This window comes from Tachyglossus aculeatus, chromosome 14 (assembly GCF_015852505.1).
Source record: "Tachyglossus aculeatus isolate mTacAcu1 chromosome 14, mTacAcu1.pri, whole genome shotgun sequence".
In the NCBI taxonomy this organism is placed as follows: Eukaryota; Metazoa; Chordata; class Mammalia; order Monotremata; family Tachyglossidae; genus Tachyglossus; species Tachyglossus aculeatus.
The window spans coordinates 27,302,323-27,319,847 of NC_052079.1; the positions used below are offsets into that span (position 1 = coordinate 27,302,323).

The window sequence follows — 17,525 nt, forward strand, 5'->3', positions numbered from 1 at the left end:
ATGGGCTATACAGACATCTGGTCAGGAAGTGTTCTCAAAAGGGCTTGGATTTTGAGGAATTATGTCCATGAGTGGTTGAGTAGTTCACATGCTTTGCACTAGGATGACTGACATTCATTCCACCTTCCCTTTCCCCTTGCAGCAGGCTTGTTCTGATACAGATTTAGTGTTCTAGGATATGAACAGTGATGATAATTTGCAGGTTCAATATTCTTTATGCAAAACATCTAATTCAGGGATACTTGGATACTTTGGCTAAAGGGGTCTTGAATTTTGTGTCATCAGTTAAACCATGTTTTATCATCTATCTGCCAATCCAAAGGTTGTATTTATTAAATGAATAGAAATATATATCAAGGTAAAGTGCACTTTTATCCTGGGTTTCCTGATAAAGACATTTACCCCATCTAACTTGTAGTTTTCCCTGTGCCGGTGATAAGTATACAGTGAGGTTTAATGTTTACTGAAGGTTTGATGATTTTTTTTATTTCTGTTCCTTTTGGGGGATCAGTCGATCAACCAATAGTATTTATCGAGTGTTTTCAGTGTGCAGAGCACTGTACTAAGCTCCTGGGTGAGTACAGTAGAACAAGAGTTGGTAGACATGTTCCCTGACAACAGTGAGCTTGCAGTCAAGAGGAAACAACGTAATCAATTTCACTGCCTTTTAACTGCGTGCCTAAACAGACCTTTCTTGATTGGTGGGTTGTAACTTTTCACACAGAGGATGCTGGGAGTATCAGAAACCTTTGGAAAGAGCGGCAAAAGGCAAAATACCTGGTGTACAATGAAGAGAAAGATGATTCAGCTTCCAGGTTCATTGACTTTAAAGGACAGCACTTTTGTCTGAATAGCTGAGATGTAACTGCATCTAGAAGTTACAGTTGCCTAAGGTTATCAATATTGGACTATATGTGATTGGTTGTTTCTGTTAAACATCCTCCAACTAAGGAAGAATGAGCTCCATAAAGGGAGATGTGGTCTGACATTTTACATTTCCTCCTCAACTCCCTGGAGATAGAAGAGCAAAGAAATTAAAATCTTTTCTTTCAAGAACAACCCAATTTATTGTGTAAAGTACAGCCATTTTAGCATAATTTTCTAGCAGTTGTCTGTGTTGGCCAGCCACTGTGCAAGATTTTAGAGTGAAATATTTATCCCTCTATCAGCATTGTATCGGCATTATTTCTACTTGTGGCAATCTCCTAGGCTCTCTGTAGTACTTGAGCATGCTGGATTTGAGAGCTAAACCTCAAGCTAAAGGAGAGAAATTGCACATCCTACAGAAGGCAGAAAGCATTATCTCTGAGTCAGAGGGAATATACTCCTTGGCTTCTTATTTTAGTCTCCTCCCTGGCTGTAAGGCCCAAAGATCTGCATATAGAAAGATGATTTTGTAATAAACCCTTGGCTTGTTCTAAAAGCAAGGCTATTTAGAAGGAATCAATTTCACTGCCTTTTAACTGCGTGCCTAAACAACCCTTTCTAGATTGGTGGGTTATAACTTTTCACACAGAGGAATCTGGGAGTATCAGACTGTGAGCCTTTCCAGACTGTGAGCCCGCTGTTGGGTAGGGACCGTCTCTATATGTAGCCAACTTGTACTTCCCAAACGCTTAGTACAGTGCTCCGCACACAGTAAGTGCTCAATAAATACGATTGAATGAATGAATGATTTTGAAATGAAACAATATCATTTGGCAGAACTTCTAAATAGCCTTGCTTTTAGAACAAGCCAAGGGTTTATTACAAAATCATCTTTCGATATGCAGATCTTTGGGCCTTACAGCCAGGTAGGAGACAAAAATAAGAAGCCAAGGAGTATATTCCCTCCGACTCAGAGATAATGCTTTCTGCCTTCTGTAGGACATGCAATTTCTCTCCTTTAGCTTGAGGTTTAGCTCTCAAATCCAGCATGCTCAAGTACTACAGAGAGCCTAGGAGATTGTCACCAGTAGAAATAATGCCGATAAAATGCTGATAGAGGGATAAATATTTCACTCTAAAAGCCATTCTGTACTGAATATAAGTGACATTGACCTAACTTCCAGCATCCTGGAGTTCTATTCCTTATGCCATATGTTCAGCTCAGGTTTGGACTTAAAATGGCTTCTTAGAGCCAGGCTTGATGAGCGCTGTTGAAGTCTAAATCCTTCCTTCCATGTGTTCTATTTCTCTCTTTTAAACTTACTACAAACATATATTTATATGGCACATTAATATGGCTTTTTATCAGAGCAGTGAGCATTTTGTGGGAAGTTTTTGAAACCTCAAACCAGTGACTTCTGATATCTCTAACCCTAGACAAAAGACTAAGATGATTTCCCAAGTTGGGTCACTTTGAAAAAAATGATTTATATTTAGGTTCAACATGCTACAATCTCCATAGAATCGATAACATTTCCTAAACATTGGAACATGTATGTGTAAGAAATGGTAGTTCCTGTTAGGTCTATCTGAAAAGGGAAAGCCCGACATATTACTCCAATGCAGGGTCTGCACTGATTGAATTTGATAGTTGGTACAAAAGCCCAAAATTAAAATACCAGTCTGATATTCAATCAATCTTATTTATCAGGCCTTTACTGGGTACAGAGCACTATACTAAGCACTTAGGAGAGATAGTACAATACAACAGAGTTGGCAGACACTTTCCCTGCCAACAAAGAGCTTAGACTCTAGAGAGTTATAGTATGTGTTGAGTATTTACTCTGAGCAGAGCAGAGCATTGTACTAAGTGCTTGGGAGAGTATAGTATAATTGGTAGGCAAAATCCCTTATCCTCTAGGACCTTACAATTTAGTGGAGGTGACAGATTCTACATTGTGCTGTAGCTAGTGAGTAGAAGGCAATCTGCTATAAGTCATAACTCACCTGTGCTTGGCAGCAACCGCATGGGAAAGAATCGAGGGCGGAGACTCAGATTTACAGCGCGGAGGAAGGCAATGGTAAACCATATCTGAATTTTTACCAAGAAAACTCCATGGATACACTACCAGAACAATTTCAGACAGAGGTGGGGCATTCTGGGAGAGAAGTGTCCACAGAGTCACTATGGGTCAGAGATGACTCGACAGCATAAGACAAGACAGATTCTAAAATAAATTACAGCTAGAGGTAGTAGCAGAGTCTAAGCCAATGTACATAAGTGCTGTGGAAGTAAGGGATGGGGGTGGGGTGATAGCAAAGTGAGGATTTAAATTTGAACTACACTGGAGGTCTGCAGAATGTAAAAGGTGAGTCAGCTAATGGAGATAGAAGAAACAGAGTGTAGGAATATGTACACTTAAATGCTGTGGAAGTGGGGTGAATATCCTAGGTCCACAGGGGGTCGGGACTTAAGTTCCTAGTTGATGCTGCAAGGAGGGAACTAAGGCGGGAAGTCTTCCTGGAGGAGATGTGATCCTAGTGGGGATTTGAGGATGAGGAGGATGATCCATCAGTGGTATTTCAATCAATGGTATTGATTGAAATAGATACAATATGCAGAGCACATGTGTGCAGAGCACTGTATAAGTACTTGGGAGAGTGCAATACACCAGTGGTATTATTAATATCATTATTCTTATCATCATCAGATGATAATCAGGTAGCATCATCACTATTGTCCCATCAGATGTGAGCTGGGACAACCAGGCAAGAGGGAGGTCTTGAGCAAGAGGTCGATGGAGAGAGAGATGAGAATGAGTTTCACAGTGAGTATGTTGGCATTGGAAGAGCAAAGTTTAAAGTTTGTGCGCTCGGTTCTAATGAGAGAGGAACAAGATTAAATAGGGTGTGTCAAGGTCTACGGTCAGTAATTTCTGCTTGATGTGGAAAGGGATGGAAACCATTGGAGGTTCTTGAAGAATGGAGGGGCATTTTTTTTTAACTGATCTCTGCATAAAAGTAAAGTATGGGCTAGATAGAGGAAAGACTGTGTTTTGTCCTAAAGCCAGTTCGGGATGAGGGGGTTTGTGACTCAGCTATACCGACAGAACAAACTATGGTGTTCAGTATTATAGTCAGAAAACATTCCATAGAATATTTATTAACATAAACAAATCATTAATCATAAAAGATACTGCTTCCTTTAAGGCTTCCAACCCAGGGGTCACAAGATTTCAGACACCATTCAGCCCTCAAACCCGGAGCAAGGGATTAAACCCTCAACCCAGAGGCAATGAGATTCCCCCCACGGAGAGATTATCAGTCCGAATATGAACAGAGACCAGCACAAGGGTCCCTGGCTAAAAAGTCTCCTCCAGCCTGGGCTGTCTGCTGTTTTTTCTGATAACAGTGAGCAACAGCAACAAGAGTCTTCTCCCAGGCTTTATATTATACCTGTTAACCATCACATCGAGCTTCTTCCGCATCCTTGCCCTGATCTACCAATCATCGTTCCTTTATGTTCTCACCTGGGACTCAGTAGTTGTGTCAATAGTTATTTGGTTGATAACAGGGAGCTATAGATGCCAAAGAGCATCCTATTTAACAAGGTGTTTAAAAAGCTGCAAACCGCATCTCTTCGCTTGGCAAGTTGTTTAGCAAGGTGCAGGCTGCACTTGTCAGGCTGGAGGCAAAAAGGAAAGTGAGCAGGCTGATGAAATAGTGTTTACAGGTTATAACAAATCTCTGGACCGGTTAGGTGGAGAGAACAGAGCAGATTCTGGAGATTTTAGGAAACTAGAACCTTCAGAATGTGGTGCCTGGCAGATTTTGCAAATGGAAGGAGAGAGAAGAGCCAAGGATAATACCAATTTTGTGGGCTTGTGAGAACGGGAGGAAAGTGTTGTTGTCAACAGTGATGGGAAAGTTGGTGGGTCCTAGGAGAGGGTTTAGGAGGAACCATGAGAAGATTAGTTTGACGTACTTGAGGTGCCAGTCTTAATCCTCTTTTTACAGATGTGGTAACTGAGGCACAGAGAAGTTAAGTGACTCACCCAGAGTCACACAGCTGACAATTGGCAGAGCCGGGAGTTGAACCCATGACCTCTGACTCCAAAGCCCGTGCTCTTTCCATTGAGCAACACTGCTTTTCAATTATTTCAATTATCGGTATCAACCCTGTCCCATAATGAGGAGCTTATTCAAGCGTGGGCCATGGATTTTTTTTTTCCTTGAAAGATTCCGGCTTCCCATCTCACCCCAACGTGAGCTGCTCTTTCCCATCTGGACTCGATCTGGATCTTGCGTCTCCCCCATCGACAACATTTTCTCTGCATCTTCCCTGAGAGGTTCCCACCCTAGCAGATTTGTTTTCTAAGGAGAAACAGCCTTGATTTCTGCATGTTGGAGGAAGCCCCTTACTCAGTCCGTGAAAAGAGTTAAAAGAAAAACCGTGAAATGCTTTGCTATTTTAAAAAAAGAGAGAGAAAGAATTTAGGCAGAAAACTTAGGCGTTGGTTTTTTGTTTTTTAATGGCATCTGTTAAGTGCTTACTATATGTCTGGCACTGTAGTAGATTCAAGGTAACAATAATTATGGTATTTGTTAAGCGTTTTTACTTGTACATATTTACTATTCTATTTATTTTGTTAATGATGTGCATTTAGCTTTTATTCTATTCTGACGATTTGACACCTGTCAACATGTTTTATTTTGTTGTCTGTCTCCCCCTTCTAGACTGTGAGCCCATTGTTGGGTAGGGGCCGTCTATATGTTGCGGATTTGTACTTTCCAAGTGCTTAGTACAGTGCTCTGCACACAGTAAGCGCTCAATAAATACAATTGAATGCATGAATGAATGAACGGGACATAAAAGCAACAATGTCTTGAAGGCAAGAGGAAATGTAAGATTGAAGAGAAGAAGAGAAATCAGCGCTGGAGAAGTAGAAGAAGTATTCATTCATTCTATAATACTTATTGAGCACTTACTATGTGCACTGAACTAAGCGCTTGGGAGGGTGCAATACAAAAACAAGCAGACACATTTCCTGCCTGTAATGAGCTCACAGTCTAGAGGGGGAGGCAGACATTAAAATCCATAAATAAATAAATGAATTACAGATACATACCTGTGTGTTGTGGGGATTGGAGGGAGGATGAATAAAGAGAGTAAATCAGGGCAACACAGAAGGGAGCAGGAGAGGAGGGCTTAGTCAGGGAAGGCCTCTCGGAGGAGCTGTGCCTTCAATAAGGCTTTGAAGTGGGGGAGAGCACTTATCTGTTTGATATGAGGAGGGAGGGCATTCCAGCCCAGAGGTGAGATGTGGGCGAGACATCGATAGTGAGATAGAAAAGACTGAAGTACAGTGTGAAGGTTAGTATTAGAGGAACAAAGTGTGTGGGCTGGGTTGTAGTAGGAGAGTAGCGAGGTGAGATAGGAGGGGGCAACGTGATTGAGTGCTTTAAAACCAGTGGTGAGGAGTTTTTGCTTGATGAGCAGATGGATGGGCAAACACTGGAGTTTCTTGAGGAGTGGGGAAACATGGCCTGAACGTTCGTGAAAGTGTCATGAGGTAAGGAGAAGATGTGAGTCTGGAGGGAGGGAGAGAGAACAGGTGAAGAGATATAGATTTGGGTATCATCCACGTAGAGATGATAGTTGAAGCCATGGGAGCGAATGAGCTCACCAAGGGAAAGAGTGAGAGTACTGCCACAGAGTTGATAGACACATTCCCTGCCCACAATGAGCTCATATCCAGAAGGAGAGATAACATTAATATAAATAAATGGATTATGGATATATACATAAGTGTTGTGGGACTGAGGGAGGGGCGAAATAAAGGAGCAAATCAGGGTGACGCGGTAGGGAGTGGGAAAGGAAGCAAAGAGGGCTTAGTCAGGGAAGGCTTCTTGGAGAAGATGTGCTTTCAGTAAGACTTTAAAGTTGGAGAGAGTAATTGTCTGTAGGATATGAAAAGGGAAAGAGTTCCATGACAGAGGCAGGACGTGAGTGAGAAGTGAGTAACAAGAGAGACGGGATGTAGGTAAAGTGAGTAGGTTGACCTTTAGTGGGGAGAAGTGTGTGGGCTGGGTTGTATGTAATAGTTAATTTCCAAGAAGCCCCTGGAAGCTCTCATAATTTGAAATTAATTGGAAGCTGAGTAAACTTTATTTTTTTTTAGGTGAATCTCTCGAAAATACTTTAAAGTATCTTTACTAAAGGTTAATTTCTAAATTACATCACATAATTGACAGATCCATAGAACATCTTCTGCTCTGAATCGACTATGTACTAAGGCGGAGTTTCACACCGAAATATGACTTGAATGAATGTTGCGTGTGGAATATAAGGATCTAGATCTCAGGGTGAGGAAACCAATGGAGGATAACTGTAAGGCAAGTAGAAGAACGAGTCAAAGGGGGGTTACAGCTGATGGAGTCCAGAATGGGAGAGGCTAACAGGGAATTCAGAAAGTGAAAACCAAGTTAAGTATGCTGCCGAGGAAAAGACAGAAATAAAAAAAAGCATCTCTTTTTCCTATGAGCTTGACAGCGTCTCTCATCTGGCAGCACACTTTCCTTCATCGCAGTCCATAGCTCACTACACTTAAACAGGCTGTACTATATTTCATTGCTGAGTTCTGTTTCCCAAGAGCTTAGTACAGTGCTCTGCACTCAGTAAGTGCTCAATAAATGCGATTGAATGAATGAGTGAATGATACAGGTGCAAAGTCCTTGAACTAAATCCGATTTACAGGTGTCCCTGGATGCCCTTATTGGATCTTCCTTCAGTGGGTTTAAGGGGTCAATTTATGGCATGGATATGAGCTGTGTCTTTTGAGTAGTTCCCTCTTACAGAATATGCTTTATTAAAGTTTTAGTAAAAATCCTCCAGTTTCCAGGCAATAGTGAGATTATTGTGGGGCACGGAGACTGAGAGGCAGAGATAATGTTTCTGAGAAACAGTGTAGCCTAGTGAGAAACAGCATGGCCTAGTAGAGCAAAACGCTTAATACAGTGCTGTGCACATAGCACTCAATAAATATGATTGAATGAGTGAATGACTTGGGTTCTAATCCCAGCTCCCCCACTTGTCCGCTGTGTGACTTTGGGCAAGTCACTTCATTTCTCTGTGCCTCAGTTATTGCATCTGTAAAATGGGGGTTAAGACTGTGAGCCCCGTATGGAACAAGGACTGCGTCCAACCCGATCATCTTTCATCGACCCCAGCGCCTAGTACAGTGCCTAGCACATCATAAGTGCTTAACAAATACCATTAAAAAAATAGTACCCTTCCCCAGCCCCAGTCCCACTGCTCCTGCCACCCCACTTCCTCAGGGAGCAAAGCTGCAGATGGGGACAGAGAGGAGGTTGATAATAATAATGATAGAAACAATTATTATTATTGTATTTGTTAAGTGCTTACTATGTGCAAAGCACTGTACTAAGCGCTGGGGTAATTGGGTTGGACACAGTCCTTTTCCACGTGGGGCTCACATTCTTAGCCCCCACTTTACAGATGAGATAACCGAGGCACAGTGAAGTGACTGGCCCAAAGTCACGCAACAGACAAGTGGCAGAGTCGGGAGTAGAACCCATGCTTTATCCACTACACCATGCTGCTTCTCAAAGATGGGCCTAAATGGGTAGAAGCTTGGTTCAGTAGCATAGGGGGATTTATTTATTATTTATTTTTAAAAGCATACATGTTCCCGGTGGACAGTTTGCTCTCTGCGCACACGGCCCCCTCCAGATGTGGAGAATCCCCGTACACATCATCATCATCATCAATCGTATTTATTGAGCGCTTACTGTGTGCAGAGCACTGTACTAAGCACTTGGGAAGTACAAGTTGGCAACATATAGAGACAGTCCCTACCCAACATCTGCAGTGGGTTAGGTCCCCTCTTCCAGAGCTTCATGGAAAGTCCCGCCTCTCCCTTCGCCGACATCAGCCACTGGTCGGAGGATCCGGCGGCCTCATAAATAAAAGTATGAAAACAATTGATCAGGAGCTCCTATTAACCACTGATTTATCAATTTTCTTGAAGAATTTCTCCTGATTAAAGTGTCACAGAGCCAAACGCTCCATTCCATCATGAAACACACACACACTCACACACACACACACCTACCTTGCCACTGTCCAGCTCTGATGTCCTTTGCCATTCCGAGACCTAAAAACAATAATGATGGCATTTATTAAGCACCTACTATGTGCAAAGCACTGTTCTAAGCGATGGGGAGGTTACAAGGTGATCAGGTTGTCCCCTGGGGAGGCTCACAGTCTTAATCTCCGTCTTACAGATGAGTTAACTGAGGCACAGAGAAGTTAAGTGACTTGCCCAAAGTTACACAGCTAACAATTGGTGGAGCAGGGATTTGAACCCATGATCTCTGACTCCAATGCCCGTGCTCTTTCCACTGAGCCACGTTGTTAACGTCAGGGAGGATGGAGCCAAGCTAAAGTCAAATCGTTTTTAAACAAATCTCAGACCACTACTTCCCACTTGCTCTTTGAACAGTACCCTGCATTAACCAGAGCAGTGAAACAATAAATCAGCTTCTGGTTTCTATTTAAGCAAAGCATTTACTTCTCCTAGTATGCACACGCCCTTTCCAACCATTTTGATTATTGTTGCTTTCAATCAATCAGTGGTATTTCTTGAAGGCTATTGTGTGCAGAGTTATGTACCTCAGAAGCAAGAAACATGATCCCTGCCTTCAAGGGGCTTACATGTGGACATTTCTCTCAAAGGTGAATATACAATAAATACTAGCTATAATTGTCTTCAACGCCGTAGATAACAAAGCCAATCAGGAAACAGGTTGTCAACATCTCTGACCTGATTGTCTTGTAGCTACCCCAATGCTTAGTACAGTGCTTGGCTCATAGTAAACACCCATACCACACATTCATTCATTCATTCAGTCATATTTATTGAGCGCTTACTGTGTGCAGAGCACTGTACTAAGCACTTGGAAAGTACAAGTTGGTAACATATAGAGACGGTCCCTACCCAACAGTGGGCTCACAGTTAGAAGGGGGAGACAGAGAACAAAACAAAACATATTAACAAAATAAAATAAATAGAATAAATATGTACAAATAAAATAAATAGAGTAATAAAGACGTACAAACATATATACATATATACAGGTGCTGTGGGGAGGGGAAGGATGTGGGCCGGGGGTCGACGGCGGGACAGGCGAGAACGAGGCATGGTGAGGAGATTAGCGGCAGAGGAGCGGAGGGTGCAGGCTGGGCTGTAGGAGGAGAGAAGGGAGGTGAGGTAGGAGGGGGCTAGGTGATGGACAGCCTTGAAGCCCAGGGTGAGGAGTTTTTGCCTGATGCGTCGGTTGATTGGTAGCCACTGGAGATTTTTGAGGAGGGGAGTAACATGCCCAGAGCGTTCCTGGACAAAGACAGTCTGGGCAGTGGCGTGAAGTATGGATTGAAGTGGGGAGAGACAGGAGGATGGGAGATCGGAGAGGAGGGGAGAGGAGGATCAGAGAGGAGAGATCGGAGGAAATCATCCCTTTCCCTCTCTCCTCCATATAGCTTCATTTTGGGGTGGGTTTTTTTTTTTTAATTTTGGAGGAAGAGAAATGAAAGTAAAGAAAAAAGTAAAAGAAAAAATATGAGCAGCTTTGATATCTTGTCTTTCAAATGGGACAAAAGTACAGATCTTCAATTACGCCATTTTTCAGCCTTCATCTATCCAACCTGAAGAGTCTTAACATTTTTGGTCTATCCTAATTCAGAGACTCTCTATCCCCCTTACCCTTCCATTTCTCTTGCATACTTTCTAAGAAATAGTCACCAGAATTATTTGCTGTAGTTCAAACGGGAAGAGATTTTTTAGAGTGACAAGCCTCTGACCTCTATTTTGTTTTATAACCCTTTCCTGATGATGCTCTTTTGAATGGCTTTACTGCTAATACACGCCAAGGGAATAAATAGTTCTAAAGTTATACTCTTGTTTATAGCTCTGGTGCCTGCTTTGTGCTTTCAAGCAAGCTGCCCTCCATATATAAGGTGGAATAATGATCTTTATTACAAATACAATTTTTTTTGCAGGGGGTGGGGGATGTGAAATAAATATATCGCTTTAAATATGAAACAAACACCAAGGAATGACATTACAAGGTTGGAAAGCTGGATGTTTCTTCTACTGAGGAGGTTGAACTAAAGAAATTCATCAAAATGTCAAGAAGTGAAGGTTAACAAATGAACAAAATGTGCTTAATAGATTAAAGATTTTCGACTAAAGGAGCCTGCTCTAGGGGAAAGGGCAGGAGTCTCAGAATTACGAGGCTTGACAGGTGGTCTCAGATCTGCTGCTGGCATGGTATATGGTCTTGGGCAAAACACTTACATATAGAAGCAGCGTGGCTCAGTGGAAAGAGTCTGGGCTTTGGAGTCAGAGGTCATGGGTTCAAATCCAGGCTCCGCCGATTGTCAGCTGTGTGACTTTGGGCAAAGCACTTCCCTTCTCTGGGCCTCAGTTACCTCATCTGTAAAATGGGGATGAAGACCGTGAGCCCCCCATGGGACAACCCAATCACCTTGTAACCTCCCCAGCACTTAGAACAGTGCTTTGCACATAGTAAGTGCTTAATAATTGCCATTATCATTATTATTGTTATTATTATAGAGGGATAATAAACTTGGTGAGCTGAATGAAGTCCAAAGGGGGTTGTGTTTGGACTTCATTCAGTTCATCAAGATTATTATCCCTGTATGTGAAATGGGGATGATTAGAACTCCCCTAGACAACTTGCAGAGGTTGTAAAAATGAAATGGTGGAAATCATGTGAAACTGTTGGAAAAAACAAAACAAAACAATGTACATCCTGAATGTGAACCAGTAGATAATATGAGTTTAGGAGAATAAGGATTCCAAGGCTATGTCAAGTCTGTATAAGATATTGTACTAAAATTCAAAACCGGCTTCTAATAGATCATTATTCTAGACAATTTTGAGTTCGTAACAAGAGAGGTGATCACATAAGTAATTATAACCTAAACCGTTTAAAATTCAGACTTCCAAATTAGTATCCATAAGATCAGTTATCCCAATCCGCAATTGAGGTCACAGAGCACACTCTGAATGACTCACACATCTAAGTGTCTTTAATTCTCTCTAAAGGTGAAAAGGGGTATAGTATTTCTGTGTTTTATCTCATTACCTCTATTTCAAAAATTAACAATTCCTACTCTCACAGCAGAACAACTCCCAAGGGCATATGTCCTTGAGAGACATGATGAAAAACAAGTTTACCTCCTCCCACTCCCCTATTGTATTCTTGAAACATAGTAGGATCTGCCCCAACCCCTGCACAGTCCACTTCTACAGTGCACAAACTTTGGAAACATGTGTCCTCATCCATCCAAATATGTTGCACAACCATCCATAAAGCAGTCATATGGACATTGCATAATGTCTGTGCTATATTCTGAGGGAGGAGACTCGTTCTCTCCAATCAATTAATCAGTAGTATTTATCGAGCTCCTATAGGATGAAGAGAGAGCTGTACTAGGGGCTTGGCAGAGTACAACGAGATCTAGTGCACACAATCATGCCTTCATGAGTTTATCGTCTAGTGGAGAAGACAGACAAGATAATTTACAAGTGGAAAAATGGATATGGAGAAGAGTAGGTCCTTAAATAGTAACAAAAGTTAAAGTATAAAGAAGTGTGTACGCACAAGGTACGTATGAGTGATTAAGTAGTTAGCAGGGGAGTGTTGAGGTGGTAGTTGGGAAGATATCTCCCTCTCTAGATTGTAAGCTCGTTGTGGGCAGGGAATATGTGTGCTTATTGTTATAATGTTCTCTCCCAAACAGTACAGTGCTTTGCACACAGCGCTCAATAAATACAACTAAATGGATGTCTTAAGGTGGACAAAATTGAAAGAAAATTCTTCCTGGGGTCGTGCCAGAAATTGGCACCCGATTCCAGAAACAGCCTTTCTTTTCCAGACTACCAGTAGAGGAGACCAGCTATGTTCTTAACAGCACTAGGAGAACAGCTTGTAAAACCGATACAAGTTGGGCAAGCCTGAATTGCCCGTGGTGGACAAGGATTGTCTCTCTTTATTGCTGTATTGCACTTTCCAAACGCTTACTACAGAGCTGTGCACACATTAAGCGCTCAGTAAATATGACTGAATCGAATTCCAGTTCTTAATTTCTGAATTCCATTTTTAATCGTTTTCAGGTTCGCGGTTTATTCCTTTTTCTAGATGTCTGTCTCCCCCTCTGTGTGAGCCTTTTCTGGGAAGGGATCCTCTCTGAACACCACATTTCTAGCTATTTCAGGGCTTATTGCAGTGCTCAGCCAGAATAAAGAACAAATAAATACCTTAATAAAATCCGTGTTTGAAAGAAACACTATTCCAACTTGATAGGCTGTTAACCCTCTGTACAGAGGGAAGAATCAGGTTTGGTAAGGCTTTGAACTTGTATTTCATTTCTGTTCATGCTTCTCTCACAGGGAAATTTAATTTGGTCTGGTGGAGTGCTCTGTTTTTTCAGTTTCCCTCTCTGACTACATGTTTTTCAGAAATATATTTGTGCTACTCGTATAACAGATTTATTTTTCTGAGAAAGGATAGTCATTTGGTTTGACACCTGAATCTCTTTAATGTTTTATTTTTTAGGGGAAGATCCAGAAACAAGAAGAATGAGAACAGTTAAGAATATAGCAGACCTCAGGCAGAATTTGGAAGAAACTATGTCAAGTCTTCGAGGGACACAGATAAGCCACAGGTTCCATTTAATTCTGCCTGAATTTGGGAGTAGATAAGGTTTCTAATTAAGGGTTTAATTATGTTATTGAGAGATGAAAAAAATAAAGGAACAGTGTCTTTTCTTCTGTACTTGACTTCGAGAAGCAGCATGGCTTGGTGGAAAGAGCACAGGCTTGGGAGTCAGAAGTCATGAGTTCTAATCCTGACTCCACCACATGTCTGCTGTGTGATCTTGGGCAAGTCACTTAATTTCTCTGAGCCTCAGATACCTCATCTGTAAAATGGGGATTAAAACTGTGAGTCCCAGGTGGGACAACCTCATCACCTTGAATCCCCCAGCGCTTAGAACAGTGCTTTGCACATAGTAAGCACTTAACAAATGCCATCATTATTATTATTATTGACTTCTATATATCCTCACAGAAGGTTTGCATCATTTAGGTTTAAAGTAATAACTTTTTTTGACATAGTGACAAATTTTTAGAGCTCTTATAAAAAGAGGGAGTTGCACTGTGCAGTTTGGAGTAAAGATAAACCGAGTGGTGAAAAACCAAATCAGCTGGTATTAAAAATCCCCTTTCAAAAAGGCAAAGAGCAAAGATCGTTTCATCATCAGTGTGGAGTGCAAATGGGAAAATGAGCCACTGGAATGGAAAGCTCTAACTCCATTTTCACAGGAGGAATCTCCTCCATTCTGCATTCTAGCAGGGCCCATCCTCTGTATCCTTTTGGGCCATTCTTTTCCCTGTGACTTACAGATCGCTACTCTCTGCGCTTCATTTGGCAGCACGCTGGAGACGACATTCGACAGCACCGTGACAACTGAAGTGAATGGGAGGAGCATCCCGAGCCTGACAAGCCGCTCCACCCCGGTGACCTGGAGGCTGGGCCAGGCCAGTCCACGGCTCCAGGCTGGGGATGCCCCATCCCTCGGGGGCAGCTACCCCCGGGGCAGCACCAGCCGGTTCATCCACACTGACCCATCCCGGTTCATGTACACAACTCCTCTGCGCCGGGCGGCTGTCTCGCGTCTGGGGAACATGTCCCAAATGGACCTGAGTGAGAAAGCAAGCAACGATCTGGACTTGGCCTCTGAAGTTGACGTGGGAGGCTACATGAGCGATGGTGACATCCTTGGGAAGAGCCTCCGGGCAGATGACATCAACAGTGGGTAAGACACATTTCTCCCTGCTAGTAATAATAATTGTGCTATTTGATAAGCACTTACTGTGGGCCTAGCACTATATTAAATTCTGGGAAAGGTAAAAGATAATCATGTCACGCATAGTCCCTATCCCATATGGAGCTCACAATCTGAGTAGGAGGGAGAAGAGATATTGAATCCTCATTTTGCATATGATGAAACTGAGGCACTGAAAATTTGGGGGACTTGCCCAAGGTTCACACAGCAGGCAAGTGGCTCAGCTGGGATTAAAATCCAGGTTCCCTGATTTCCAGGCTTGTGCTTTTTTCCTTCGTTCAATCATATTTTTCCACTAGGCCATGCTGCTTTATATTTGTACTAAGCGCTTAGTACAGTGCTCTGCACACAGTAAGTGCTCAATAAATACGACTGATTAATAGTGAAGCACAAATGCAAAGGAAGGTTTGAATAGTTTCCTTTGGGGATGAGGCATTCCACTGGTGTTCCTGTAAAATACTGTGATGATGGTCTAACTGGTGAATATACAGACAGATGAGGAGCCCATGGTGCTTGGGGCAATTCTCCAGTTCTACTCTTCTTGGTTTTTAAATAAGGCCCTAGATTTGAGATGCTGTGAAATTGAAGTGTTAGGCTCACTACTTGGTTGTCATTTTCAATTTCTTGGTATTGCAGCTCCACCAAGTTCACTGTTGTGGATTAAACCCCTGGCTGGAATTTGTATGTGCTCAAGACTCCTGAGGCTAAATGGGTCCTTCTGACCATGAGGAGATGTTCAGGTGGCTCCTCATCTGTAAAATGGGGATAAAGATTGTGAGCCCCATGTGGGACAACCTGATCACCTTGTATCCCTCAGCGCTTAGAACAGTGCTTTGCAGAGAGGAAGCGCTTAACAAATACCATCATTATTATTATTATTATTTTAGGTAGTTAGGAGGTGGCCCTGGCTACCCTGGGGCCTTCCTGACTGGCTCTCTGTTTACAAATTCTCTTGGGGCTGGAGTTCCAGTAGGCTTTGCAGAGAAGGGAAAGAAAGGGAATCTGGCTGGAGTCTGTCAGAAGATGAGGAAACCACCCCAGTCACCTAGCTCCAGGCGCCCATTTAACGTGGATCTCCCAAGGCTGCCCTGGTAGGCCTGTGCCTCTGTGTGCCTCTATGGTCAGTATTGTTATACCCTGGCCTACATTGTTGTCTATATTGTTATAATGTACTCTCCCAGGCACTTATTACAGGGCTCTGTAGACAATAACCAATCAATAAATAGGATTGAAGGACTGAATAACAGACATGTCTGAGGACATGAGGGGCCTAGAACTGGCTACTAAGTTAAGCAGGATTTGCAGGCATTTTTACCTAGGAGCCTGAATTCTGTGGTTGGGAGATCTTTACCTATTGAGAAACATGGTGCTATTAGCCTATGTGGTGAAGTGACAGCCTAATAACTGATATTTTCTAAGAGGATCCTGATTTGTCTGCTCATTGGCTTTCCGCTCCATTACCCTGCCTTCACCCTCACCTATGATCTGACCTTTTTGTTGTGTTTCTTATGCATTAGAATTTGTAATGAAGAAAAAAATGGAAGAAAGCAAAATTTAGCATCCTGAAATCCTGTTTATTGGCATGTCAGAAGCTGTTCATTAGAAGACTGAGGAACAATTCCTTTTCAGAATCTTCCATTTGAATGTCTCAAATTTGACATGAGGGAAACTGAATGTGTCAGTCATTCTATTTATGTTCTGGTAGTAATCATCTTTGCCTCTGTTTCTCCAGTTCTGACAGAGATGATTATGCTACTGTTTAAATGATATTGCAGAACTCTCATATCCTGAGGGATTGATTAGAAGTATTTAGTTGAATAAGGTATAGAGAAAATATTGATAATTATTTTCATTAATCTGTCAATATTACAAAGTAGGTAGAACTGCAGAGAGGGCAGGAAAAATGTAGTGAAGGATAAAAGGCTCAGTTTCAAACAGCATGATATCAGCAATACTGGGCAAACACAGCACCAAACAGGTGACAATCAATAGAGTCATTGTCTTCTTAAGCAGAGACATTGGGAAAATCCAGCTACCTAGAGGGAAATTCAGAAACGGTGACAAGAAATGCCACAGAATATTCAAAATTGTGATATTTGCTTATTTTTTTACTCTGTGCCAAACATCCAACATCAGTGTGTAGCTGGAATTTAAAATTTAATGCTGAGAAAGAGCTGGCATTGCTCCATTCTTTTAGACTGATTCCCTTTTCTCAATATTGTACCAAAAGTCTCACACCATCAGCCATATCATTGAAAGTTAGACCCTTCGCAATTTGCATTCACTAATGAGAGTGTTTATGTTCACACACACACACACACACACACGTACTGCATTTAACAGTGTGTTTAAAATAAGTGTCTCAGGCACTACAATTCCCCAAAGACTGTTTATCTTGTTTGATAAAAGCACTACCATATCTTCCTCTGAACCTTCCTTCCCCTTATTTTCTGCCCATTTCTAATCTCAGGAGTAGAAAAGGGGTTCCCAAAAATGACTGCCAACAATGGCCTTGAACAAATTGGCAAGTGATTGTGTAAGATAAGTGCATTTGGTATTTTCTTTAAACTCCCACCCAGCTATCAGCCACCAACCACCAACCTCCAGCCACTAATCACCAGCCAGTAATTCTTAACCACCATCTATCAGCCATCAACCACATCTTCTCCTCTCTGGGCCTAGTGTTCTGTGGCTGATGGGG

At 42.1% G+C, this 17,525-nt stretch overlaps 1 protein-coding gene across 2 annotated transcripts in view; it reads left to right on the top strand.

Moving 5' to 3' along the window:
• NAV3 (neuron navigator 3) overlaps window positions 1-17,525 on the top strand; it is a 783,489-nt gene that overhangs the window by 592,852 nt on the left and 173,112 nt on the right. For both annotated transcript variants that reach the window (XM_038756254.1, XM_038756255.1), the window contains 2 exons: window positions 13,534-13,642; window positions 14,411-14,794. In XM_038756254.1, the coding sequence (XP_038612182.1) occupies window positions 13,534-13,642; window positions 14,411-14,794 (493 nt within the window). The remainder of the gene's footprint in view (window positions 1-13,533; window positions 13,643-14,410; window positions 14,795-17,525) is intronic.